General features: G+C 40.1%; 1 protein-coding gene across 1 annotated transcript in view; it reads right to left on the minus strand.

The window, feature by feature from the left end:
• The window catches only part of TENM1 (teneurin transmembrane protein 1), a 349,960-nt gene that overhangs the window by 56,497 nt on the left and 265,926 nt on the right, over positions 1–27,537 (minus strand). Inside the window, exons 17-23 of the mRNA XM_075162386.1 lie at positions 26,695–26,814; positions 24,120–24,381; positions 20,350–20,617; positions 14,324–14,467; positions 9,351–9,600; positions 8,438–8,458; positions 4,013–4,245 (exon numbers count right to left, since the gene is read on the minus strand). Of these exons, the coding sequence (XP_075018487.1) occupies positions 4,013–4,245; positions 8,438–8,458; positions 9,351–9,600; positions 14,324–14,467; positions 20,350–20,617; positions 24,120–24,381; positions 26,695–26,814 (1,298 nt within the window). The remainder of the gene's footprint in view (positions 1–4,012; positions 4,246–8,437; positions 8,459–9,350; positions 9,601–14,323; positions 14,468–20,349; positions 20,618–24,119; positions 24,382–26,694; positions 26,815–27,537) is intronic.

Genomic DNA, 27,537 nt, shown 5'->3' on the forward strand with positions numbered 1-27,537 from the left:
GAAAAAGGTTCTTTGCTACAACTGTGTATAAGGTATTTTTATGCGTGGGATTTAGAACTCACTCCAACCTTCTACATTTCCCTCGTGCTTACTTTGAGGTCGCTGCATCTGTAGTGAGGTCACTGCACTGCATTCAAGTACTCTGTACTCAGTGTGCACTTTTTAATTTCTTGAGGCATTGACCATACACACAGCTTGCACAGACAGTGTGTGCATCTATCTTCTAGTTCTAGAAACTGGTCTGGACCCAGGAGACAAAAAGCAGACACTGCAGGACCTTAGATGCTTACATCTTTGGATTTAGTGCCTGGGCTTCCAAATGTTGTAAATCACGTCTGACACTTAGGGTTCAATCATTGGAGGGACTTACTGTTTTCACAAAAGTTACTTAGTTTGTGTTTCCACCACAGCTGTCCTATGTGAATGCTTTAAGGCAGTCACAAACACAAGGTAATTGAAATCAGATATTAATCTAAGACACTTAGTATGCTGACTGGGAAACACTGTAGCTCAGCAAAAATGTGGTAACTGTCTCAGCCTCTCACTGCCTCTGTCAATTAAGCTTGGAAAGTCAAATCTATTTACATGTCTAAAACCCACTGATTTCAGAAGGGCAGGCTAGGTAAGTGTTTAATGCCTTTGATCCAGGCATTGGCTTTGCAGTGCTAAGTAGAACAACTCCCAGGTATTTCTATTAATTTTAGTGCTTCTTACTGCTCCAATACTCGGTGACTAATCTAGTTAAAATCAGGACACTATCCCTTAGTGCCTTATTATAAATACTAATCCAGATTGTTTAAATGCTAGTGTTGGTGACTAGATGTGCCATAAATACTTGTTATCAAAAAATCCCCAAACCCCAAACAGAATTCCTCACCTCAAAATTAAAATCTGTTACTTGGTAAAGTTTAAGTGATTGGAATTCAGTCAATGATTAATATCTTGTGTAGTTACTTCTTCATTTTCAATATCTTCTTGCGTAATAAATGTGTTCAGCTTGTCACAGATCTTACTTTATGTCCCCACCTTGTATCATTTCACATTCTGCTTAAGTACTTGGTCATCTATTACATGACTCATTAGTCTGAGATCTCTACAGAATTAAAGAAAGTTGCAGTAAAAATAATATATTGAAGTTCAAATTTCAACTACATCACCCATGCATGTTTAAAAGCATCTTTCAAAGTCAGCTCAACATACAATAGTGCAAGATTAATGTTCACTGAGCCCCATCTCTAGTCCTTCACAGAGAAGTGAGAACAGACCGAACAAAGCTACGTGTGTTTGTTAACTGCAAAATAAAAGCTGTGGAAAGCAGATCAAATCATAATTGATTAGTGTGATTTCATGATGTTTTCCTGTCTGGCATTTAATTCCTGGTCACTAGGCAAAGGCAGCCTTGCCAAATAAAGATAATGAGAAATAAAAGTTGATGAAAGACTTAAAACATTAAATAATAATCTGGGACTCTCCCAAAACCTGCATGCCCACTGAAATAGAAAAATCATTGAGAGTTCAAAAAAGTTAAAACAGCATTTGAAGCAACTTTCATTCAGAAAAGTAATTAAGAAAGAGTATTTGAATTTCCACTTATTAACATACTGCTGAGGATGTTACCAAACAGGATTAAGTTTCACAAGTGTTACACAGTAGGTATTTCTTATCAATTTTGCAAATGGATCAACTGAGTCATAGATAAGCCCTTATTCAGAGTCACAAGCAGCCGGTAGCAAAAATGAGAATGTAACTTTTGAGCTGTAACTAACCAAGGTCAGACAGCCACTAAACAAGTTCTTCGATATTACCTTTCTACCAAGTCAGAGGTAAATTTATTTTTCATTTATAACAGGAAGAAAAGGAATACTCAGGACAAAAAAAAGAAGGCAAATGGGGAAAAAAAAGCTAAAAATCTTTCCATATCAGCTTAAAAAATAAATGCTAATCTTGTCTGGTCATTGAGTAATGCAAGTGGTTATATTTAATAATCTCTTGGCAATTACTCTGTCTTTATCTGCCTTATCAGGTACCTATTTTTGCACTGGAAAAATGTCAGAGATGAGAAATTAAAAGCAATTAATTTATTTCTGTGGTCAAATACATAACATTGTGTTGCTTTGTATTCAAGTATTTTTAAACATGGATAAGATTTTTAAACATGGATAAATTTTTTGTCTGTTTCCTGCCTCCTAGGAGAAATATTTTTAAATGTTATTTCAGTAGAAATGTGACATCTTCTGACTTGACAATTATTCCAATAACAAGCAAAATAAGTGATCCAAAAGAATCTCTAAAACTGTATTGAAGTATGTAAGACTTTTAGGTTTCTTAATAAATAATTGATCTATGGGTACCAGGCAAGTTCTTCCTATTACTTTCCAAGGTTATTCAACCTCTTACAGTTTAGAGGAAAACAAGGACATGCATTTATAAGGTCATTATAATAATACACAGCTAATTGTTCATGCTGTGCTGGTGACTACAGGTTGATGCTGCATTTTGCTAGGCCCTGTACAAAAAGGGAATGTGGCAGTCCATAGTTCCTTCAGATTAAAATCCCAAACTCAAAACACAACAAGTCTGACAGTTTCAAACGGATGTAATTTAGAGTAGATGCATAAATCAAAAGCAGCTGGGAGCCATGACTTGAATTTGCCAATATGTATAGCCATTGTCTGCTAACAGTTAATTTTTTAATATTTGCTGGCTGCCCCAGAACTCATGAATTGTACTTTTATTCCTCTTTATTTCTTTATGACCTTCTGTTAAGGAAGCCAGCTGTGCACGGGTATTTTTAAAGTAAATAGCATATTACAAATTTTCACCAACATACTTCCCCAATAAGAAAATAAGATGGAACAACTAATTGCATTGTGATTAGATATAATCAATTGTAATCAGCAATAAAACATTGATCATTTTCCTGCTAAAGGATCTAAAAACCTTTGTTTCTACTATTTTTAGAATTGATTCATTACATTAATTAGCTGCCTGAAGATTAACATTTATTTGTACTTACCTCATGCTTACCTTCCATCATTAAAGATATGTTAAAGTCACTCTATAATTACAACGTGTCTCTGGCTAAGCCTTAAACCAGGATTATTTGCTTGTCTTACAGACGTTTCTGCCCGGATATACATTCTAATTTCCTACTGATATACAGCCTTCCTTTATTAGTTCACAAAAAATAATCAAAACCCTTCCTTAGAGCTAGTCATTAGGAGGGAGCGGTGCGCTAGAGGGGGAGCATGCTAAAAGCCCACTCAGGGCTCTGCCATGGGAGCTGCTGAGTACCCTTTGTTCCAGGGATTTCAGTGGGCGTCGAGGGTGATCACCTGCTTTAGAGCACCAAATCCAGAGACTTTATCACAGTTCTGATGCACGCTGCAGGGGGATTAATTGTGGCGCTGGTGGGGATTCAAGGCTTCGCGCGCCTTTTGCCTGTGACAATGCAGGATGTACTCTGACAGGAGGGCTGCAGCAAAATGCGTATTTCACGTGTGGTAGGTGAGATGCTCATATTTTGCAGAGTGCATGTAATGAGGAAAGACAAACTAGAGTTCCAAATAAACTTGATTTTGCTGGCTGTCTGATTTGAACAGTCCTGACTTAATATGTATGAGTAAACTCCATTAACATTACAAGAATCACCTGAACGCATAAAATATAAAAAATTGACTTTGCAACCATATTATTTGCTTAAAAGTTAAATATAATTAAATGCTGCCACCTTGCTATAGAAAGGTAATAAAAGACGAGTGTTGCCGCCACACAAGGAAAGCGTATTTCAGAGGATGCTAGCTGGAGCCTGCTGCTCATGCTACTCCCTCATAAAAGACTGGTTGTATTAAAAACAGGAATGAACTTTATGAAATGATCTGGCTTGCTTATAGTTGGTTAAATCATCACCTCAGACCCATTTCTGTACATCCAGTTGCATCTGAGTTTCTAAATAATGGAAGGAAATGACAGATGACCAACACCAAGTACTTCAGATATGCCCTTTTCTTACCTCTTGGACTGTTGAGAGATGCCTCGGATGCCTTCCCGCCATCTCCACAGTGACTCTGGTCAAATGGAAGGCACTGATCACCTGTTCCTGCCACCACGTCTGCGTTTTTGGCCAGATCCTTTGTTTCAATGAGAGACTTTGCTTTGTAGACTTTTCTGGTGTTGGTATCTGACAAGTAAAGGGATTCTGACACTGGATCAATGGCCAAGTAATATTTATGTGCAGGGCTTGTACTAAAACAGAGGAGAAGAGCATCAAAGTTAAATTGTTTTCTCTTTTTAATCTCTGTTCATGGTAGCATAACACTTCTGAAGACATCTGTTCAATGATTTGGAGATGACAGAGGCATAAGTGAGAACAGCTTTAATGTAGCTCCCGCAAGCACCACTGCTGAGAAGGAGGGAACCAGCACTAGCCGCAGAGCCTGACCAGCCAGCTACGTACCAGGTAGCGAGCTTATGCGGAGAGTGGTATTGGTGGAGTTAGTCTGTCCATCAGTACCAAGCCACCCAGTATAAAGCTAACTGGAGTGACTTCAGCTTAGTTGTAATTATTACTATCAAAAGCAAGGTCGTTTTTCTATGCCTGCTAAGTCCTAGTACTCTTGGCACTGAAAACAAATCTACAACTTGCAGCAAAGTGAATCACAGACTGTTCTGCATGGGCACAAATACCCACTCTTGGTTATTTTTATCTGTTTCTAAACCTTAGGAAATATGAAGGTGTGAAATATGGTGCCTTAATTCATGCCGACTGTATTGTCAGGAGCAAGGCAGAAGGCCAAGTACTGTCAGTGCAACTAGGCATGAATTAATGCACCGTAATTCATGCACTGAAGTGCCTTATTGAGATCATAAAATGTTATTTAAAAATATTTACATATGTTAATTAAATGGTGAGGATCATAAATTCTAATCGGAGAACTGGGCTGCATCTTATTAACCAGTAAGACTTTTTGGTTCTTTTTGACTGGAAAGTTAATTTCCAGTTTGAGGAAATTGTCTAAACACATGGCACACCACACCAGTGTCCTGAGCCTGGTGAGACTGCAGTGTAGTCCTCATTATAAAATAAAATCAAAATCCAGATAGGTGTAGATCCTTTAAATCACACAGTTGGTTACTGAAATGGTGGGAGACAGGCACAGGCGGAGTGGTGGGCAGCGCCTGGCAGCGTGTTGTGGTGCTCAGACAGTATTTTTACCATTGCCATGTTTCCCCGGGGGGAGGAGGAGATTTCTGACAGGCGGCTGGGCAGACACCGACCTGCCCGCATCCCCTGTAACTCTACATGGGACCTTCCTAACTGCTCTGCAGATTAAAAAGATCGTCAAATTTTTTTTTGTTGTTGTTAAAGAGACATTTTATTAACATTGGTACAATTAACTAACACTTAAGATTGCTGCAAAAAGTTAGGAAACGAGTTACTCCTCTCAGCTTTGTCAGTTCTGTTTGTGGTGGGTTTGACAACGCTCAGGTACAGCTCCTTCTGCAGGGACGGGTTTTCATGCCACAACAAACCAGGAAGGGAAGAATCTAGATAACATAGAACTGAAGAACTGGCAGAAGCTCCAGGACATATGTAATGTCCGAGATGATACTGACTTATTTTACTTTACTTACTTAAAATAAGTACTTATTTTACTTATTTTACTTATTTTACTGATTCGATTTCAGGTTGATGGAGCCTCTTTAAATATGAAGTTTTTGCTTGGCTGAGGCAGATACCAAGCTTTATGAATCATCTATTGGACAGTTCTACCTCACTGAGCAACGTTGCAAAACAGTGTAAAAATTACTTACCAATATCTTTTATTTTAGCAATCTACTGAGTACTCTATATATTACTAAGAAACTTCTAACAGATGATCAGCTGAAATCTTATTTCCATTTATAAGTGATAAGGCTAATGCTGTACCATGATAAACATGATAGAGCTTGGGCCTATTTCTCTCAGTTCTCATTCTCCATCCAAAAAGGGATAGAAACTACTCAGCATCCGTGAGGACTGGGCCACAAGCTAGATTAGCTTAAAGCTGACCTTAGTCATAAACACCCGTAAGAGGCAGAAGGCGGAAATATAAGGAAGGAGATATTCCCACAGTTGGGGAACAATGTGAAACCCAGTCCAAGAAACATAGGGAACGAGAGGACAGCGGTATGATGAAACATGAGTAAGAGGATCAGCTAAAAGCAATTAATGCTGAATTATGTATCACCAGTATTATAAAATTTTGTTTGTTGATAACATTAAGAATCATTTGTGCTCTCTGGAGTAAGCTCAGAAGAGACTGGCCAGCCAAAAGATGACTTCTTAATGAAATACTTCTGTGGAAAAAGTTGCAAGGAGAATTCTAAATGTTAAATAAACATATTGTTCATCATGCAGAAACTGCAGAGAACCAGGGGTCATTATATACTCTCCTTGTAGACGCATTTTCTGTCATCCTTGTCATTCCATTTAATAGACCTGCTGTTAGAAAACTCCTGATGCTTATACTTAAAGCCTTGCATACTAAAATGTTTAAATTTAAAGAGTATTAGTAAAAAAAGGAACAAAATCAAATACTTGCTATCTTTGCAGAAGTTTGCAATCAAATCTAAATCTGAGTTTATTTACATTTGCCTATTAAAAACTACATCAAGTAGACTAGGATTTACAATTAATCTTTCCAGAACAAGTTCTTACTATCCCGTAGTAAAATTTTTCCCTGTAACCTCAAAGCCTAGTTTCCATTTTTACCAGTTATTCAATAGCTTTGTTATTTCTTATTAAAATCTTGATGACAAGAAAAACAAATAGGATAAGTTGTTTTTAAACAGTCAAAAATAAGATCAGTGGCCTTCTCTGTTTACTGGTCTCCAAACTCTATCCCTTTTTACACAGTATTTTCTTTGTCCCAGTAAAAAGAACCCTTTTTCCCTGCTCTTTTGGAGACTAAAAGTTGTGTTGAGGAACTGGATTTTGAAGCATTTTCCTGCTTGGACTGTCACGAGCCTCTGACAACCTTTTAGTTGTTGCTTCTACATGTTTCTTTGAGCATCCTAGAAATTTCCACCATGATTATGGCCTTTACAGCCTCAAAAGACTGGCGTACAGTGGGCCTGCTGAGTACTCCCCCATAACCTCAAAGACTACATTAACTTCAAGTGATTTCCTCCAATTTTCCACAGATTTCACTTGGACAGAATACTGACAGAGGCAATTATTACTGTAATGAATAGGGGTGAGGTACTTGAGCATTCCACAACTTGATTTAATTAAAAGGTTTAAGTTCATCTCAAGAAACTAGTACTAGTGAGCAGGTATTAAAAAAATTCCACTGTACAAAAGAAACCCCTGAATTTAAAACCTGATTCATGTTCTGAATGCATTACAGAGTAAATAAGTTCAATTTGCTTTTCTCTTCTTTAGTTTACAAAGATACTGGTCAGTTTAGCATGAAGGCAAATGGAAACAATCCTTCAGTTAAAAAAATAGATCCTTGCACTTACCAAGTAGGAATTATTCTTTCTTTTTAAGTTTTCATTTTAAAATATGAGATGTGACATCATCTGTAAGTAGGCTGGCAAATAATCTATAGTATTCAGTAGCATTCTTGTGGCTATAGTGAGCAATTCCAACCAGTACTCTCATCCTGCAAACACATGTTCAGTCCGCTCTCCGCCTCCTACCATGCCACGAAGTTCTCAGCTTAGGTTGTACTAGTGCTGGTTTATTTATCTCATTTAAGTACTGAAGTGCTAAGAAGTTTGTTCCTCAGGATACAGAGTGCCTTGGTGCCTTGCTACCTCTTTGGAGGCTGCAACGTCATTTCTGCAGCTGGATTGTTATAACCGACTCCCTCACCGTCTGTCACAGAAGCCTAATGTACAACGTTCATTCTTTTAAAGAAATTGCAATGCCAAAACGCTAACTGGAAAGGGGGGAAGCCACTTGCTTTTGCTTTAGCTGGAGAAGCAAGGACTGAGCTGTGACACAGCGTCCTCAGTTCTGGGGCCTGCGGTGCACTCTCTGTGGCAGATTTTAAAGTTCGTAGTATCCTAGAACTGCTAACGCACAGTCCTCTCGTGTGACTCTGAAGCCTTTTTTATTACTTCTTTGTTGTTAAAACTCCAGTTTCCTTGGCTGGCTATATCTATGATCATTCACACATCACGTGAAGTGAATATGACAGCTATGAAATGCATTCGCAGCTTTTGGGTTTAAACCTTTCCATCTCTGCTTGCTGATTTTTAGAGGGAGACTTCATCCCTTCAAAGGGAACAAATCTAACCTTCTTTACTATAAACGATGGTGAATTTGATTAACATTTATATTTATTAAATTCAGAGTGTTTCTCTGTATCCAGACTTCTAAAACCACTTTTGTAAGACTGTTTCCTTGAACATGGTTCACATATTACTGTGACTGTGTTTTACTTACCTGTGTCTTGTGTCTCTATTCCTAGTAAGACAGGTAAGTTCAGGTTTAAAAAAAAGAAAAAGACAAGAAATGTTAGTCCTTAACAAAACTGTGTTCTTTGCCTGACAGCTCACAGAGCTGTATTCCGATAACAAAACATTGTTCATCCTGTTACTCAGTATTATTTCTTTCTCTCAAACTGCTTCCTTTCCACTGCCTGCACATTGTCAAGTAATTGTGAACAATCAGCACACATCATCATCACCAGCAATGCTAGCTAGTTGAGATTCATGGGTGTTAAGTAAGAGAAATTTAGTGTATCAGTGTCCGAAATCTTTCCTGCTCTGGCCCTGAAAGGGAATGGGAGTCATAATTACAGGGCAGTCGTTAATGGTGGCACAGGCCCAGCCTGCGACATGTCAGCCTGCAATGCCAGGTTTGCTCTTGCCTGCTTAAAGTCAGTCATATCCTCTGTTACAGATGAGGAACAATTTAATTGTATTAATTTGAAACATGGTAAGTCTATCTTCAGCCATAATGCTGTGACCTGACATGATACTGCACATATTTGCTATTGAATTATGGGGTTCTCTTCAAAAATACACTTCATGGAATCTTTTAACTTTTTTTGAGAAAACGTATGAAAAATCTCACAGGAACAAAAATTAGCTGTATTAATTCTGCACTTTGTAGAAATTAATTAAGCAAAACCTGTTCTAAAGGCTGCTTAAGATGCCCTTTTTAACCTATGACTTTAAAGTAAGCATAAGTTTTCTGATGAGGTTGTTCGACAGTCAATGAGACATGCTCACAAGGTAGGTAAATGTGGCTGCTGCTTTAAGTCACACGTGAAAAAAGGCTCACCGTAGTTTTCACAGGCATATCACAGCCAGAATAATGAACACTAGTCAGAGAAAGCTAATTATTTTTTTACCTTAATTCTAGTATGCCAACTGAGTTTCCAGAGGGGAAGATCCTTCTGACAAAATTGAAGTCACCAATATACACACTACCATCAGGCCCAGAAGCAAGAGCCACCGGGGCAAAGAGTTTGCTGTTGAGCGCAAGACTGTTGCAGTTGGAGCAAGAGACACTTCTCTGGTGTCCGTTGCCCATCACGGTTGCGATGACTGGCGGCTGCTGGGAAATGAACATGTTTTCACCGTTTCCTTTGTGTACAATTCCTAAGGGGGGAGGGCAGAAAACAGACACAAAAAAAGCAAATGTATAGCATTTAAACTATTCCACAGTTTTGGATTATGCAGTCCTCTACAAAATCAGATTACCAAACCAGCAACAAACATTGGATCTTTTAAAAACTGTCACAGGGTTGCACTAACCTCTTCCAATTTTGGTTCAGTCCCAGGCTTCACCATCACCGTTTTGTCAATTAGTGGTTAGTGGCTCTTTTAAAAGCCAACATCACGAGCAGAACTCATGGTTGGTTAATGCTCTAACAAATTGACTGTTAATTGCAGTGCTATCTGATTTCTAGGGGATTACTACTTTAATATTCATTTTATTCATAAATTTTTATTAGGTAGCAGAGGAATTTCTTAGGCAGTTTGAATATTTAATTAAAGGAGATTAATAGCAGCACTACTATGCATTTTTCACAAAAGAGCACTAAGTGGCAGTACAAAATCAATATTCAAATTTAAATGCGAGTCCTTCATGGTATATAAAAATGGTGCCAAGTGCAGCAAAGCCAAGTTAAGAGTCAAGGAGTAATTCTGAGGCACAAGTGAATTTCTTACCAGCAAGAATGTATTAAGTTCTGCTACAAAGTTTAAAACAACTTTCCAGTGTGTCAGTATTTTAGCACTGCTCTGCAGCATACATTGTTGAAAGTCTTCCCAATGACTAGGTTGGTGATACCAGAACCAGTACAAACGTGTATTTTATCAAGCTGATAGCTGTACTGCTTATTTTAAATAATAATCTGGTAATATAGTTAAGAAGTGCCTTTAAAACGACATGTTATTGGATGATTTTGGCTATTTCTGAATGGAAGACAGGTAGTCTCTTAGACCACAGTCCAAAATCTCTTATTTCCCTTGGAAAACCCAGTGCTTCATCAGAAAAGTGGTACAATTAAAGGAATAAACACAATGGAATGTACTTTCTGGAGGACTCTTACACTGTGACATGAGCATATTCTAGATACTGCAGGAAGTACATGTTGAGACATGTCCGAGTTTTCCCAAAGTATGGCAAATGTATTTATGTACTGTCTCTACCAACTTTTGTTAAACTATTTTTTTGTGGCTCTCAGGTAATCTGAAGCTAAAATTCTCCTTGGAAATTACTGAGAGTTGCCATAGCTATTTTGAAGGGAATTATATTTTTAAAAATTTATTTCTGAACAATAGAGGACAGAATACATATATTTGTTTGAACATTGGCTTAAAAAAAAAAGCATCCTGGATGCTTTTACGCTAGTAAAATTAATGGCAATGTCCTCTCTTACACACCAGATAAAAATACTACTAAATGAAGACGCTGCCCTTTGTCCGAAATTAACAATATAAAGGTAATCTTTCAACTGCCTCATACAAATGCCAGTAAATAATTAGGGCTCTGGAGAATACGTTTTGCTGTCAATAAATGTAAGCATGTGCTTAATTTCAGGCTTTCGAGCTGCTGCTTTAATTTTAGTCAGTGCTGTGTTGCACTGGGGCTGAAATTACCGTAAAGCATAAAGTCTCTGTAAAATTACTCCTCCTTCCTCCAGATAAATAAAAATGGAATCAATACACTTGCCCATCAGAAGAAAAATCCAATTCAAAGAATACTCCGAAAAATCGGTTAATAGCACATTCATTTGCATTCATGAGATATAGGTGTCTTTAAAAGGACTCTATATAGGAACCAGTATTTATGGTACTTGATCGAGAGACATGCCCTGATGATCTTCCAAACTGACCAAAACCTTTGTGTTAGAAAACATTAAACTCTAATCATGTCATGAATTAGAAGTGATCAAACCTCTAAACTGGAGGGGAAAAAAAAGTGGGAAAAGAACGGTTTATTATAGCTGAGAACAGGATGCGATCCTTTGTCAACCTAACTGTCATATTGATGCAAAACCGTATGCATTTAAAAAGCCTGAGTTTCCAGTGACACATTGGAACAATATATGTTATTTCACACCTATGCTGCTGGAATCAGACGTCTTTTTTTTCTGTCTTTTTTTAAAGATACTTACATCTGCAATAGAACACAGTTTTTACTTGCTGTGGTTTACTGCATGTCAATACTTGTACCTTCACAGCTTAGACTGTGCTATGAAGTGCAATTCTGTAAAATTGCGACTATTTATTTTTACAACTTTTCTGTTGTACTTAGTTTATTTTGTAACATCTCTAAAATGAATCGCCTTTATGGGGAGGGAGGTAAGCATATCCACCCTGTCCCTGAGTAGGAACGTTGTGCACAGCAGCAGAGCGGCTCGAAGACAAGGCTTACTGGCTGAAGTTAGATATAAGCTCTTCAGGACTACTTAACTAACCAAGCAAAGTGCTTCTAGTTTTAGTTTGAAAACAAAATTGTAATTTGCAAGAGAGAATTTTTAGAAAGACATTTATGTTATATTCCAATGCTATTTCTGTAGCTAATCCAGGGACAGTGTTTCAAAAACAGATGCAAGTTTCATGCTTCTAAAAGGAGCAGCTCTTCATACATACAGAGGGAATGCTTTAATTAAAAGTGAAAAATCTCAATATATTCATACTCGACAAGGCTACTCGTGCTTTTCATTTCACTCACGGTGGCATGGAGATAAGTCTGAAATGTATAATTCTAAGTTTGAATCACATTCTTGTCCTTATTTAAAGTACATTTTATATATCTGAAATGGAAAAGCAGTTCACTAGTTTCTAGATAAGACTAGAAATTTATTTTTAGACTAGACATTATTTTTAGACTAGACATTATTTTTATCCTTTTGGTTAACACAGTTCATTATTTGTTTTTGTTGCTTTAATACGAGCCTACAGGCTGCTCTGTTAAGTGTGCACTAGCTGTGGTATAGTCATTGTTTTTCTGCTCCTAACTGCTTTTCTAGTTGTTATATACGAGCCAGGTGTGCATGCTCAAAGCCCGTTATAATCACAAGGAACATCTGAGACATCACTGAGCTCTGGCTGGGCTTAGTCATCCTCACTGGAGATGATCTCACATGCAAACTGTGAACAGAAGAGACCCACTGCTTTCAAGTCAGACATGCTTATGCCCTCCCCTCCCCAGACTGTGTCTCTGCAAGTAATGGGATACAGACGTTTAGCAGCTTTCCCCGACTTCAGCCTTGATCATGCCCAGCACAGTGGGAACACGCGAGGAAGAGGAGCAGGTATAAGAAGCTGCACGTTCCCCATCCTTGTTACTGGCTTGGGGTGGCGGGCACAGCCTGGATGATTTCAGAGGAGGTGGCGTGTGGCCGACAGGTCGGTGCTCTCTGGCATTGAGATGGGGCCAGGAGGCAATTTGTCACCATACTCCTGGTGCTCAGGAAAGCAATGATTTAGCCCCGCTCAGATTATAATTGTACACTTTCTCAGAACATGTTAGTGCCTATGGGGTGAATTATAGTAGTAACCACTGCAGTTAGCAGATAGTCATATAAATTGGAGTTACTGCCAGCAATTTAGTCTTGAAATTAAACTATGCAAGTGGTAAATTGGCACTAAGGAGTAGACTATGGGGCTCACAGTTGGGGGCTGAGCTGACTGAGGTCAGATTTCTCTTTGTGTTAAATGTCAATAGCTGGCATTTAAAAGAGACAATCTATACAAACCAATAAGACAGGGTATGAAAGAACTGCTGTTTAAAATGTCAAACTATTTTAAATCAAAACAGAAATCCAGATAATTTACAAACTAAATCTGACCTTTTGTATTTGGAATATTTATACTGTAGCTGCACATTCAACAATAGAACTTGTAAAAACCTGACAGCCATACATCTGTGCATGAATCTTCATTACAGAAGTTTGCAGATGGAAATAGATTTTTAGTGGACAGACTCTCAGCTGGAGCAAATTGAGAGAACTTTACTGAATCCAACACTCTGCTGATTTATAAGTGCTGAAATCTGACCCCAAGCTTCTCTTCCCCCGGACAGTGAGATTTCTGTGTATTGGCAAAACCATATTTTTCTAGTTACCATAATTTATCTACAAGTATTATTTTAATAATTTAATCCCACTGATTCCTGATTATAGATGTTAAGGGAAGAAAAGAAAAACCCTTGGGAATAAAATAAGAGCAATGAGAAGACAGATTCAAGTCTCCATGCTTGAAGAATCTCTATGCAGGGTTAATGTTATGACACCAAAAGCATTTACAGTTTTTTTTCCTAATGCTTCAAAAGGTGCCGTATTGCTTGTCCTGAAGAGTACCTCACTGTGCTTCTCCACAGAGCGGGCAGCCACAAAAGCTTCTGCACACCGGACTGGTAGCGTGGTTTTGGAAGTGCTACCTCTCACTCAGCCGGCCTGTTTTCCCTCACGGCGTGTCTCCCCGGTGCTGTGATGCTACCACCCGATGTTAGTCATAGGATGAATTAGGGGTGTAGACACTTCACTGAGAATATAGCACACTATGAACTGACCTGAAAGGTGGTACTTCTATGCCGAACCTAAATTAGTATGCCCTTTTTCCATCCAAATGACCGAAATGTGTTAGCGATCACAAGAGTTAGTGATATTGGTGTTTAATACCTTGGAGCCAGAACGTTAAAAATATCCTTTCAGGTGGCATTTACAGGTCAGTTCTCAATAAATGAGGGTGCATGTTCAAACAAAGAGGATTACACATTAGGAAGTGTAATGCTTAAAATCTGAACAATTAATTCCTTTAAAATTTGTATTCTTCTTCTGCATGGCCAGTTAATAAAGCAAGGACTTACCACTTTGTGGATTTAATACATGGTGTTTGTTTATAGACCAGCCTCCCAGATTTGAAGCATCCATTTCAAAGCCTTGAAGGATTACTGTTCTCTTCTCCCACAGAATAAAATCAGGACATGTTTCATATTCATATCCCACCGACACTGCAAACAAATAATTAAATATCTATCAGTCTACCTTTTCCTCTGTGAACTACTAGGTAATTTTTCATTCCAGGTTTTGATATTCATCTGTCAAGTAATGATGCCACTAATTTTCCTCTGCCTGATTGCTATTGTTGAATGTTTTTTTTTTTTCAAAAAGGGTTTTAAGAGATTAGTATGTTATTACAGCTATAGTTACTACTGTTTCAAAGCAGAAAATTTTCTGTTGTATCAGTTATGGATTTCCTAAGAGTATAAATCTCCTCCAGTGACTCCTGACTTGATTAGTGCATTTCTGCTAATTACCTGAATAACAGCTTAAATAGAAAAAAATCTATGTTAAAACAAACTGGTTTTAATTGTAAAAACTGCAGTTAGGCAGAAATGGATTGCCAAGCTGAAAATTTCTAGAATTAAGTATTTATCTTAACAGGCTTGCACATCACATGGCTCCCCTCTACAGCTGGCCAAAATACCTACTGAAAATCTTGAATTTCCCTAAGGATGGTGGGTTTTGGGGGTGTGCAAACTGACCAAAAAAACCTTCCCTTTAGTACTTCAGTAAAACGAAAAACACTCTTCAAAATTTAATTTTGGTATCTCTAGCATACCAACTTTTTTTTTTAAAGTTATTTATCTATCTCCTCTAGTTAACCTTTTTAGATTTCAGTGCAACTCATTCGTAAAGGAAGAATGTTATTTTGACACCAAATCCCAAAATTTGATCTAGGAAATACTGAGATAATTCAGCCTTTCCAAAATAAAAAATGTCTTTAAAAATATTTTAATATACAAAATTAAAAAAAAAATAAAAAAAGGGTTTTCTGACATTTTCAATATTTTCTTCTCACTTTTTCTATGTAGCAGCTTTAGGTATATTTTACTTGAACCATAAACAGTTTTAATACCATCTAAATTCCATTACTGGATGCAATGAAAATATTTTGACCAGCTATAGCAGGGAGCATTTGTGTTTGTAAGATAAATGTTTCATGGCAAAGTGAAAGCTGTTCCTTACAGCAACTTCACTTAGAGCTGCTTCATCATTTTAGCAGAAAGAATCTGGTTTTTGCAGCTAAACTCTGATTTGTAAAAATCACATCTCCTTAAGTACTGTAAATATTGTGTGTTTCAAACATTATAGGTTTCAGTCTAGGGTCCAGCAGCCGCTCTGTCCAATTTTTCTGTTACAGGCGCCCTGATGACTGACAATGTTCCTGGGTAACTCCCTGGGCTGAGTGCCCAGCTGTGGGCATGGAGCTTCTTCCAGAACAGCCACATCCTGCGCTGGGATGAGCCATCAAGGTTCAGTAACCGAAGACGCTATTTTCTAGGTGTTAATGCAGAGAGAAGATAAAGGGCAGATTTTTCCTATGAAGCAACCTCACACTTGCCACCTACACGTTAGCATCTTTACTCCATTCATGCACTTAAAACGTTCCGTCCTGGGTCAGACGTGTATAGTTGAAAAGAGTAAAGACCTATAATACGAAGCCACTCAGCCTGGCTCAGTGAACCGTGACAGACCCACAGGACAGTTCACCAGCTGCTGTAAGGTACCATGCTGGTACCTGGCTCAAGGGAGGTATAACAATTTACACCATCTGAGAATCTGTGCCAATGGATCCACAGTGGCACATTTTCCAGGACTGTAGCTAACACTGTTGTCGTGGTTTAACCCCAGCCGGCAACTGAGCCCCACCCAGCCGCTCGCTCACTCCCCCCCGCTGGGATGGCAGAGAGAATCGGAAGGGTAAAAGTGAGAAAACTCGTGGGTTGAGATAAAGACAGTTTAATAGGGAAAGCAAAGAGGTGAAGCGCACAAGCAAAGCAAAACAAGGAATTCATTCGCTACTCCCCCTCGGCAGGCAGGCGTTCAGCCATCCCCAGGAAAGCAGGGCTCCATCACGCGTAACGGGGACTTGGGAAGACAAACGCCATCACTCTGAACGTCCCCCACTTCCTTCTTCTTCCCCCAGCTTTATGTGCTGAGATGACGTCATATGGTATGGAGTATCCCTTTGGTCAGTTGGGGTCAGCTGTCCCAGCCGTGTCCCCTCCCAACTCCCTGTGCCCCCCCAGCCTGCTCGCTAGAGTTCTTAAAAGTTCACTGTTCCCTGCTCTCACAGTTATTGTGCACAGCTGCGTTTTTGTCTCTTCTCATCAGAGACACGCGGACATACGCTCACTTCATGTGTGCCTACAACCGTGTTTCTATGTATACTTATACATATTTATCAATGATGAAGTCTATGCTCCGAAAAGGAATATCTGCGTGATCTTAAAGCAGGGTCTCCTGAAACATCTAACTGGAGGTACTGATGTACCATCCATGAAAAATTCCTATCAATTGTTTTGTAATCAAGTAATCAAGGCGAAGCATAACAATTGTAAAGTCAACCAAGTGACTGCAGTGCCCCTTGAAAAATAAGTATTTTGGTACTGGCAGGTTTTGCAAAACGTAATTTTGGAAGTGAAACGACAATCTCAGTCAGCTTTCCCTCATGGCTGTTATTTTCTGGTCAAATTAATTTATAGCCCTTTTTTGAGGTGACTGAGATTTCACTGCATGAAGGAGAACTGTAGTGACTATGTTTTTTGGACACTAACAGCCAGCAAGTACAAAATGGATTTCAAAAGATTTACTGAAATCATCTGTACCAAAAACCTGTTCTTTTCATACAACTGTTTAGAAGAAGGAACAATAATTTGTTAGCAGTGCCAGCACATCACAGTTTAAGGGCTGTTGCCAAAATACAGGTAAGAAATAAAAGACACGATTAAACAGGACAGTAACCTCTACTTCAACCTCTCCTGAAATATTTGTACTTATCAGCATCTTACTTCTTCGAACCACAAACATAATGAACTCTACCGAAGTAACAAATAGAGTAATAAACAGCGAAGACCTAAGACTATTCTGCTTGAGAGCTGGTTTATATTCACACCCGAAGGGTGAACGCTTCATGCTGCTGTGTGGGATGCAAGGGCTTGCAGGAGTAAGATTGAGCATGTATGGAGTTATACAGGAGCATTTATTGAGGTTTCTACTGAAATCCTTCCTTCTCCTGGGTTAAATCACAAGGGGACGTACACTTTACCACAAGGTTTTGTGTGTCAACATCCACGTGATGTTTTTTTTATTCAGAACAAAAAAATGTTACTTTATCATCTCCGTTGTTACTCTGAGAAGAGAAAATGGCCTCTTGTCAGGGACTTGGGGACTAGACAAACACCAGCAAACATTTCTCCAACAAATTTAAACAGAACCACTTGTGTGTGGAAATATGCTCAGAAAGTCATCTTTTCTGTAACTGGTTGTGTGATCATTGCTGTCAATAGCCCTGAAGAAAAATAAAGATGTTTATAGTATTTGTAAAACCAAAAGCAGATGGTTATATTCCTGAGTTCCAGGACTTCAACCTGCTGCAATTTAATTTAATTAAAATGAAAACTGAACAGAATGCATTATTAAATATTGGTAATATACTGGCAGAGGAAATTATTTTGACAAAAATTCATATAATGGATGCAGATAAAGGTCCCTGAGTACTACAGTTTGTCAAATTAAATAAAGCTTTATTGGAATCTAACAAAGCATGCTAACAATGCACTTAAAACATGAAGATTTTTGCTTCTATTTTGCAAGAAGCATAATTAACCTAAACTTTAAGGAAAAGAAAAAAAATTAAGCACCAATTAAATAATTTAGAAGTTGTTATCCACCACTATTGCGTAAGCTTTATTCATATTTAAACATATTACGCTTATCTACTTCTAATTTGGGAATCTGTAACTACAGTATCATTTCGTAAGATGTTACGTATTTGATTTAAATTGTTTTAAAGTCCAGCTATGTACTGGACTTCACGATCACCAGAAGACTCTTAAACGATGCAGAGGGAGCAGGCATCCTCAACTGTTCCCTCTCAAACACATCGGTGTTACCGTGCAGTGACAGACTCTGACTACAGGGCACGTGTACCCGTGCCGAGGAAAGCCCCAGGTGGCACCCGTGACCCACCTGGCCCTGCCTGGTCACCCATGGGAGTGCCAAAGGGCACACTGGAATTTTTTTTCGTTTCTGGATTTGCACAAATATGTGTAAGTGGAGCCAACAACCCATTTAATACCTTCCCTCACTGCAAAACACTAGCAGGAATCTATACCTGCCATGGGTAGGGCTAGATTTGCCCCCTAACCAGGAGGTTTCACGAGACAGCCGGGTCGAAAAGGGCACTCCTGCTCCCCACCACGCGCCATACCCGGGACGTTCAGAGCCCTCTCTGGTGTCGGTGCCAGCACCTGACCGACCCCTTCGAAAAGTTGTCCACCCTTCTGCAGATGTGAGCCAGTCGTGGTAGGTCAGATGCAGATACGATGATGCAGCAATTCAGGACACCTTGCACTAAGGGTGGAGTTTTGATCACTTTAGGCCAACGTAGTATGTGAGCCACAGCTGGAATGAGAAGACCTGCGCTTCTGCACTAGCATTCATAGCAGATCAGGAAACTAATGAAGCTGAAAATTTATCACTTATTTTCTGATCGCTTCAGTTTTCAGCTGATTTTGTTCCTGATCTGGCTCATTTCATGATCAAATGAATGTGAGTGGTGGCCCAGGGGTAAGGAGAGAATGGGGGAACGTCCCTTCTGGCAGCAGCCTGCAGTTGTATCTGTTGAAGTAGGCTGTGGGACCACAACCCTGGAATAAGCTCCTTGTTTTCTGATATATTCCTATGTGCATCGCATGACGTAAATCACACTCCATATTTTGGTCTCATAACCCTTTGTGGACACCAATGGCTATGTCTGCATCATCCTCTAAGTAGAAATGACTAGGACAGTGCTATAATCCTCCTTTCTCCCATCGCCTCTCCACGCAGCTGCCTCACAGACCACCCGGCTGGGAGCCCACTAGATGCCCTGGGAGTTGCAGGGCTTGCATAGCCTGGATGGCACCTTTTGGCATTGCACGGGCCCATTTGCCGGCACGCAGCCTGTATGGACAACACAGCAGGTCTTGAAGAGAGCTTCTGGCTGCCCCTCAACAGCATTTTCATATACGGAATGAGACATATTCCTTGCAAGGGTAGATGGCTCCATGTAGCCCTTGCTATTCTTGTTTCATAGCCTGCTATAATTCCCCTGACTTAAAAAGCAAACCAAAATTGCTAAGGAAGTGAACAGGGCTTATTCACAATACTAAGCTTTGCCGGTAAGGTAAATAATCTTAATGGAAAGTATCTATAAGATTAGTCCATTAAGCAACATAACCCCAAATTCAATTAAAAAAATAGCAAGCCTTTTAAAAACTAAATCATGAAATTAATGAAATGTCTGGCTAAATAAAACGTATTTGCAGACAGCACTTCTGCAGCCATTCTCAGAATAGCTGCTTGTGCTGCTTGGTAAAGAAAGCCTATGACACATGACGGTTTTCGTGTATCTTTAAACAACAAATCAAGAAGTTTTAAGTGTTGGGGATGTGAAATGTAGTAAGAAAGGATGCCTAAAAGTTAGAATTTTGTAAACCCTAAGTGGAAATGACATTTTAAATGTCAAAGCCAAAAAGTGACAAGAAACAATGACACACCAAAGGTCATATTCAAAGTAACATTCAAAAACAAAGACAGCTGAATATAATGCCGTTAGTACATAACCATTCTCCGAGGGAAAGGGGGATTTTCAAATTGATTAAATTAGAAAGATGACATTGGAAGAACATGAAAACAAATGTTCTTAGGAAATCATATGAGTCACTTTAGCTAAAGAGGCATTTGATTTAAAAGAATGGAAATGCAGCAACAAAATTTATAAGCTGCATTTTCCTGGCTTGATGTGTGTGAGCGCTTCTGCTTACATCAAGGTGATTCTACATACCCATAGCCTCGGCCAGACCAGAAACCTTCTGTCCATATATATCTGTCTTATTCCAGGCAAATGTGTAGACCAAATTGGCTGCAGCAGGAAACCATTTCTGAAGTAGACGTCCTTCAACAGCAACTAGCAGATGGACTTTCGTCATTCCAGAAGGGATGGTCGTGTGTGTCAAAATAATGCGCAGCAAAGTTTTATACCCTGGTGTTCGACTGCTGAGATAACTCAGTTTCACAAAACTTGAAGGAATTGGGATTTCCTCCTGGACCACCTTGGAAAAAACCACATTGTTATACCTACAGCCGAGAAAAATGCAAAATTATAACAACAGCAGGTGCTTATTTTACATTTCACAACCATGATGTGAACCCAGTAGCACTTAAAACACTGAAGTCTTCTGCGTTTATTTCAGCAAGGCAGTAGCCAGGCATATTACAAAATGTCCAGCGCCAGAAACCGCTTTGTCAACTTAGGGGATGGTGGTCTGGCCGTTTTGATAAAGAGCCTCTTCCTCTAACGCTTTCCTCTTATCTACTGAGGAGCAAACACTACCTCTGTGGACATACTCATACAAATGAGCTCTACACCTTTACCTTGGCTTTATTATTTGGTTTACTTAACGAGTGTTCTTAACCAGAATACAGTTAAAAACTTCTTTTAAACACGCATACACTTTATATATTACATTGTGATTTGAAGATACTATCCTGCTTTGGAGGTAATAACGCTAACTTGGGGAGGCCTAAGAAAGAAAACCAACCTCCCCGCTAAACCACCCTCTGTGCAGAAGTGCTGGCAGTGAGGCTACGCTCCAGCAAGACGGGGGATGGCATACAAAGGTGCAGACAAGCTGGCTGGGGACGCAGGGCAGTGAGGATGAAACAGTCTGGGTGTCAGAGTCACCGAGCTAACAGGTAAGTCCCCAGGGTGTGCAACCGAGTTCAAATCCCACGGCACTGCTACCGGTGCCGCTGTCTGAATCACTTGGATTAAAGCTGGCTTGGATGTGGCCACCGTGGGGTAGCATCAGTTCCTGGCTGCAACGAAGATAAGCCCTCAGCAGCGAGAAGGACTGCAAAGACTGCGAGCTTGTGAGGGGAAAAAAAGAAACTTGGCCTTGACCTTTTGAATGATGTGGGAGCTACAAAAAGGGATTCAGCTCTTGTGATCTCCTGAGAGAAAGGAGCTCTTCTGGGACAGGCTGTGAGGAAGAGCAGGCAAGAGAAGAGAGCAGCTTCTGGGAGGATGCCACCGCAGTCACTCAAAAGCACTGAAAACTAGACTGTGCTTAATAAGGTTAATGATTTTAGCATATTTCCGAAATAACAAGCCAACCTGTCACAATCTTAAATTCGTCAAGCTTGGAAAATTACAAACTGTTTTGTTTATATTCCCCACTTTTTCAATTTTTCTTGTTTAACAATAGATTACTTCACTTTCCAAACAATTTTATTTACACATCGCAACAGTATCACTGTCACAGGACTGCTGCAGTACAGCTGGAGGCCTGCCAGCACTTGTCATTTCGACACATGAAATGCAGTGTTGCCAGGGAAATCCTGCTCCCTTTATTGTTCCTGATTTGTAGTGTTCCCCTTCTTTCCTGCTGACATCCCAGCTGCCCCCTCTGTCATACATCTGACATCTCTTCTCATTTTTAATAGAAAAGCAGGAAGAAATATTCATGCATTAATACATGCTAATATATCTCTTTCTCCTATTATTCTGGGTTACTTTTTGTTCATTTCCCAGTACTGTACAATGAAACTTAACACTCTAAGGACCCTCCAATGACAAAAAAAGGACTGGGGGCAGTTTCCTTCTGCATCTTTGGGTACCTCGCTGTTTAAAGAAGACCCAGGAATACCTCATGTAGAGTAATGTGACCCAGTTTTTTCTTACTAGTGTGCATCAGTTAGTCTTAAATTTATGTTCATTAGTTTCACTTAGTACGTTCTGTGAATCATAGAATCATTAAGGTTGGAAAAGACCTCTAAGATCATCAAGTCCAACCGTCAATCCAACACCACCATGCCCACTACACCATGTCCCTAAGTGCCTCATCTACACGTCTTTTAAATACTTCCAGGGATGGTGACTCAACCACTTCCCTGGGCAGCCTGTTCCAAGGCCTGACCACTCTTCCAGTAAAGAAATTTCTCCTAATGTCCAATCTAAACCTCCCTTGGCGCAACTTGAGGCCATTTCCTCTCGTCCTATCGCTTGTTACTTGGGAGAAGAGACCAACCCCCACCTCACTACAACCTCCTTTCAGGTAGTTGTAGAGCGCGATGAGGTCTCCCCTCAGCCTCCTCTTCTCCAGACTAAACACCCCCAGTTCCCTCAGCCGCTCCCCATCAGACTTGTGCTCCAGGCCCTTCTCCAGCTTCGTTGCCCTTCTCTGGACACGCTCCAGCAGCTCCATGTCCTTCCTGTAGTGAGGGGCCCAGAACTGAACACAGTATTCGAGGTGCGGCCTCACCGGTGCCGAGTACAGGGGCATGATCACCTCCCTGCTCCTGCTGGCCACACCAGTTCTGATACAGGCCAGGATGCCGTTGGCCTTCTTGGCCACCTGGGCGCACTGCCGGCTCATGTTCAGCCGGCTGTCAATCAGCACCCCCAGGTCCTTTTCCTCCGGGCAGCTTTCCAGCCACTCTTCCCCAAGTCTGTGGCGTTGCCTGGGGTTGTTGTGGCCGAAGTGCAGGACCCGGCACTTGGCCTTGTTGAACCTCATACAGTTGGCCTCGGCCCATCGATCCAGCCTGTCCAGGTCCCTCTGCAGAGCCTTCCTACCCTCCAGCAGATCAACACTCCCACCCAACTTGGTGTTGTCTGCAAACTTACTGAGGGAGCACTCGATCCCCTCGTCCAGATCATTGATAAAGACATTGAACAAGATCGGCCCCAAAACTGAGCCCTGGGGAAGCAACACTATGGCCATCAACTGGTTGAAACGAGAAAAAGAGAAAAGGTTGGAAATATTCATGTCCACAGGTAGACTCCAAAATATCTTCAGGCTTGCTCAGTCAAATTTAAAGAGAACCCAGAAAAGGCCTTATTGCTTGAACTCTAACTGCTCAAACAACATACTAAAAATTATGGAGGTTTACATGATCTGAAACCTGTGTCGTTGTATTTTGTTGGGTGTTCGACTCATACAATCTCTTTTAAGTCCCAAATAAAAGAACAGTTAAATACGAGGTTAATTAGAAATTGCTTCTAAATGCTGAAGGGAGTTTCAAGAAAAAAGACATTTAAATAAAAACAATCCTAAAGATCATGTTAAAATTGCTCTATCTTGGAAAGAGAGTAATAAAAAAGAAGGAGCTAAAATATAGCTGGAGATGTCATCATAAAGAACTAGAAGATGTGAATGGATGAAACATCCCTAGGAGTCTTCAAAGCATCTGTGAGGCCGTGCCTCACACTGATGTATGGGGAAGTTCTACTGTTTATCTGTAACCTAGGAATGGTTTTGTGCATCACTATAAATAAATCAGGATTTCAATAATAAATCATGTTAGGACTCCCTGCTTTCTTCTACTTTGAGGTAAGAAATAAAGCACCCTAAAATATTGACAAAAAATAAAGAAAGAAAAAAAGAGAAAAGCATCTTGTGAAACAGTACTAAAGAAAGATGCATTGGTATCATTCTGACAAGTGAATAACATCACAGCAGTTAATTGCTCACTATTTGGTGTCATCTTCTAAAATTGTCTAGAACTTGTTCTGCAACTGAACAAATTGTTAATTTGGAAGTCTTTCATTACCTGTAGCTCTGGAATAATGGTTCCTCTTTCAGGACAGGACCCTCCAAATGCTGTCAAGGGTGAAGGGAGTACAATCGGATTTGGGCTGATGAAACTACTGATGTCACAAGATGGTGTGTCCGACTCTGTTCTTTGCATCACAACTTTGTCTACGATGATAAATCTATTCCAAGGCAACCAAAGTGTCCTTTTTTCAGATATAAAAGGAGATCTGTCAAAAACTAGAGTGACAGAGATGCCTCCAACAGCCACAAGGTCAAAACTGGAAAAGAGAAAACAAAACGCTTTGTTTCTTTTTGTTTTATCATCATATCACCACAACTTTCAATGCATCACAAACAAAAACTTCATGCTGCTCATTACAGCCCTTAATTTACTACGTGAAATCATTCAAGCATATCTTCCTGGCATCATCTTGGTATTCACGAAGAAGCTTCACCTCTCTGCTTTCTCCCTGTATGCATCGATAGCAAGGTACAGTGCTTCACTGTTACTTGGCCTACCTCCCCTCTATTTATCAACTAGAATCGGTACTAACGAGTCACCTGTAACAAGTGTGGACCCAGTTACTTTGGTTTATATTAAAAGAAATTCCTAGCCCGGAAAAGGGATGCTACTCATAATCTATGCAGGTACAGCATGCAAAATAAGAAGTCTTAAAGCCTGTTAGGCCTTTTTTCTATTAACACATCCTTTTCACTTTTTCTAAAAGTAGCAGGAGGAAAAGGTTGCGTACACCAAGCAGGAGACCCCCCTGTGCAGGATATGAAATTTTTGGGAAAGATGCCGATTAATTGCCCTGAGAACTGAATCAGCTCTTGTACATAAGGCAGGTGATCCTCTGGGAGCTATTGTGAAGAACCTTTGGCATATCCGGGCCGCAGAACAGTGGGACATAGAAGGCACGATACACAGAGTCTCAATTTCCTGAGTTTCTGACACCCATAGTCAGGCAACACAAGGTAATATGTAAATAGATACTTCACACTCTGTATTATTGAATGCATCTATTATGGAGGCTTTTGATGGTAACAAACTGTGATAAGAAGTCAGACTTAATTATGCATATTTCATCACATTTCCCAAATGACACCGATTACATTCACAGCGGAATACAGGTAGCGTATTTTAATGCAACAACTTTATCCAGGCTAGCATAAAAAGGAAATGATAATTACTAACTTTCAGTAGTGCGATTTGAAAGTCAATAAAGTAAGGTAAAATAAATATGCAGGCTCCTTACTTTTATAAATTGACAAAGCCAAACAAAAAAACCATAATTGTGGAAACAGCGACAAATTACACTCTTTCCCTGTTGGAAGACAGCTTCTGATTTCTTGTCGTTCACAACACAGCCAAGGAAATGAAGTCTTAAACTGCCCTTAGCAGCTTAATTCAAGTTCAGGAGCAAATCATGACCCTATTGCAAATGGATGGCCAACCCTGGAGTGCAATATAGAATATATAGGAACTTCATCTCTCTTCCAGAACTGAACTCAGCCCTACAAGGCTGGGGAAGTGAGGGAAGCCAGCATTGTTCAGGACTGGTTGCGGAACAGCAATTTAACCATTTTGGCTCTGGAAAGAGCCTGTCCTCACTTTTACTTGTGTGGCTCGGGTGATCAACTAAGGGAGTTAACTTCATTGACACCGCAATAAAATACTTGGAAGATTCACAGTTAACAACAAAAAAGAAAGGAAAGAAAAAAAAGAAGGGAAGACAGAGAATCCTCTGGAAAACCTGACTAGTGAAAATATTCAAATGTCAGGAAGGTGCTGTTACAACAGTACTGTCACGCTTTGACTCCAGGTGTTTGAATGCCACTGTAATCTCGTTTCTGTTCAGGTTTTTTCTTTTTCTCTTTCTTCTTCGGTCCCTTTACCACAGAGAGCTCTAACTAAATGTGCTCCCAGAGCAGAGGGCCAGATGCCATCCTCAATCCATGCTATGAATAGCGATGTCTATGAAAATTTTGTACATGGATAGAAGGTGGTAGGTGGCCCTAACTATGCAAATCTAAACCAGTGTGTCGTGGTTTAACCTGGCAGGCAGCCAAATCCCACGCAGCCGCTCACTCACTCCCCCCGCCCCCCCAGTGGGACGGGGAGAGAATCGAGGGTAGGAGTGAGAAAAACTCGTGGGTTGAGATAAAGACAGTTTAATAGAACAGAAAAGGGAAAACAATGATAATAATAATGATAGAATATACAAAATGAGTGATGCACAATGCAATTGCTCACCACCCGCGCTGACCGATAACCAAGTAGCGATCGGTACTTCCTGGATCACGCCTACCGTTCATATACTGAGCATGACGTCACATGGTATGGAATACCCCATTGGCCAGCTGGGCTGGCTGTCCTGATTATGTTCCCTCCCATCTTGTGTACCTAGCTCAGTCAGTAGGCACGGGAGCTGTCCTTGGACTAGGAGGGCACTTAGCAACAACTGAAAACATCAGTGTGTTATCAACATTCTCCTCGTACTAAATCCAAAACACAGCACTAGGAAGAAATTTAACCCTATCCCAGCCGAAACCAGGACCCAGTGAAAGACCATACATGAAAGCCTGACCTTCCATCTTGGCGACTGATGGTGTATCCATACTCATTGTGGTGCAGAAAACTGACGTTCACTCCAACCAAAGGCGTTCCGTCTATTGCTACCACCTGGCCTCGAATGACACACGCCCGTCTGTAACAAAACGAGTAGAAGGCAACACGTTAGACACATCAGGAGGGCGAGAAGGGCACTGATTTCAGAAACCGTGCTATACTTCTGTCCCAGACAGATAGAACTGCTCTGATATCACTGTTGATTTTGAATGAAAATTCAAACCAGTCCAAAAGATTGATTTGAAAACCCATTATCTCAAGAAGACGACACACAGACTCTCCAAGGTGTATCGAGGATGTATTTCCATTTCCGGCTATATTTCAGGACACCATTTGTTCTGCCACTGAATAGCACTGCAAAGGTTTCACTGATAGCGTGATTTAGCTTGCTGGAGCTCTAGGGGGTGATGATTTGTGAAAGAGGAAAATGAAACCTCATTCTCTGCTGCTAAGAATAGGGCATCGCTGTCTATTAGAAAAACGCTGAACTAATGCGATAAGGCAGCAGTCAGACACATGGTCTTCACTGAACTTCAGAAAGTTACATAGGTAAATTCAGAGAGCGCCTAATCAAGTGTAACACACATTTTTCTCACTCCCTCATCACATGTTATGCCCTTTTAAATTCCCTCTGGGATGTGTTGGACTTGCACCCACTTTCCAGCATAAAAATCCTCCCATTCCAGTAAAGAGATTGAAATATGGCAGCACAGCAGAACGCATCAAAGCCAATGGACAGGAAAGTGAACTCATTACTAAGCGGGTCTAATCAGAGGCTAACAGGATCACAGAATCATACAAA

The sequence above is a fragment of the Calonectris borealis genome, chromosome 13, assembly GCF_964195595.1.
Source record: "Calonectris borealis chromosome 13, bCalBor7.hap1.2, whole genome shotgun sequence".
Classification (NCBI taxonomy): Eukaryota; Metazoa; Chordata; class Aves; order Procellariiformes; family Procellariidae; genus Calonectris; species Calonectris borealis.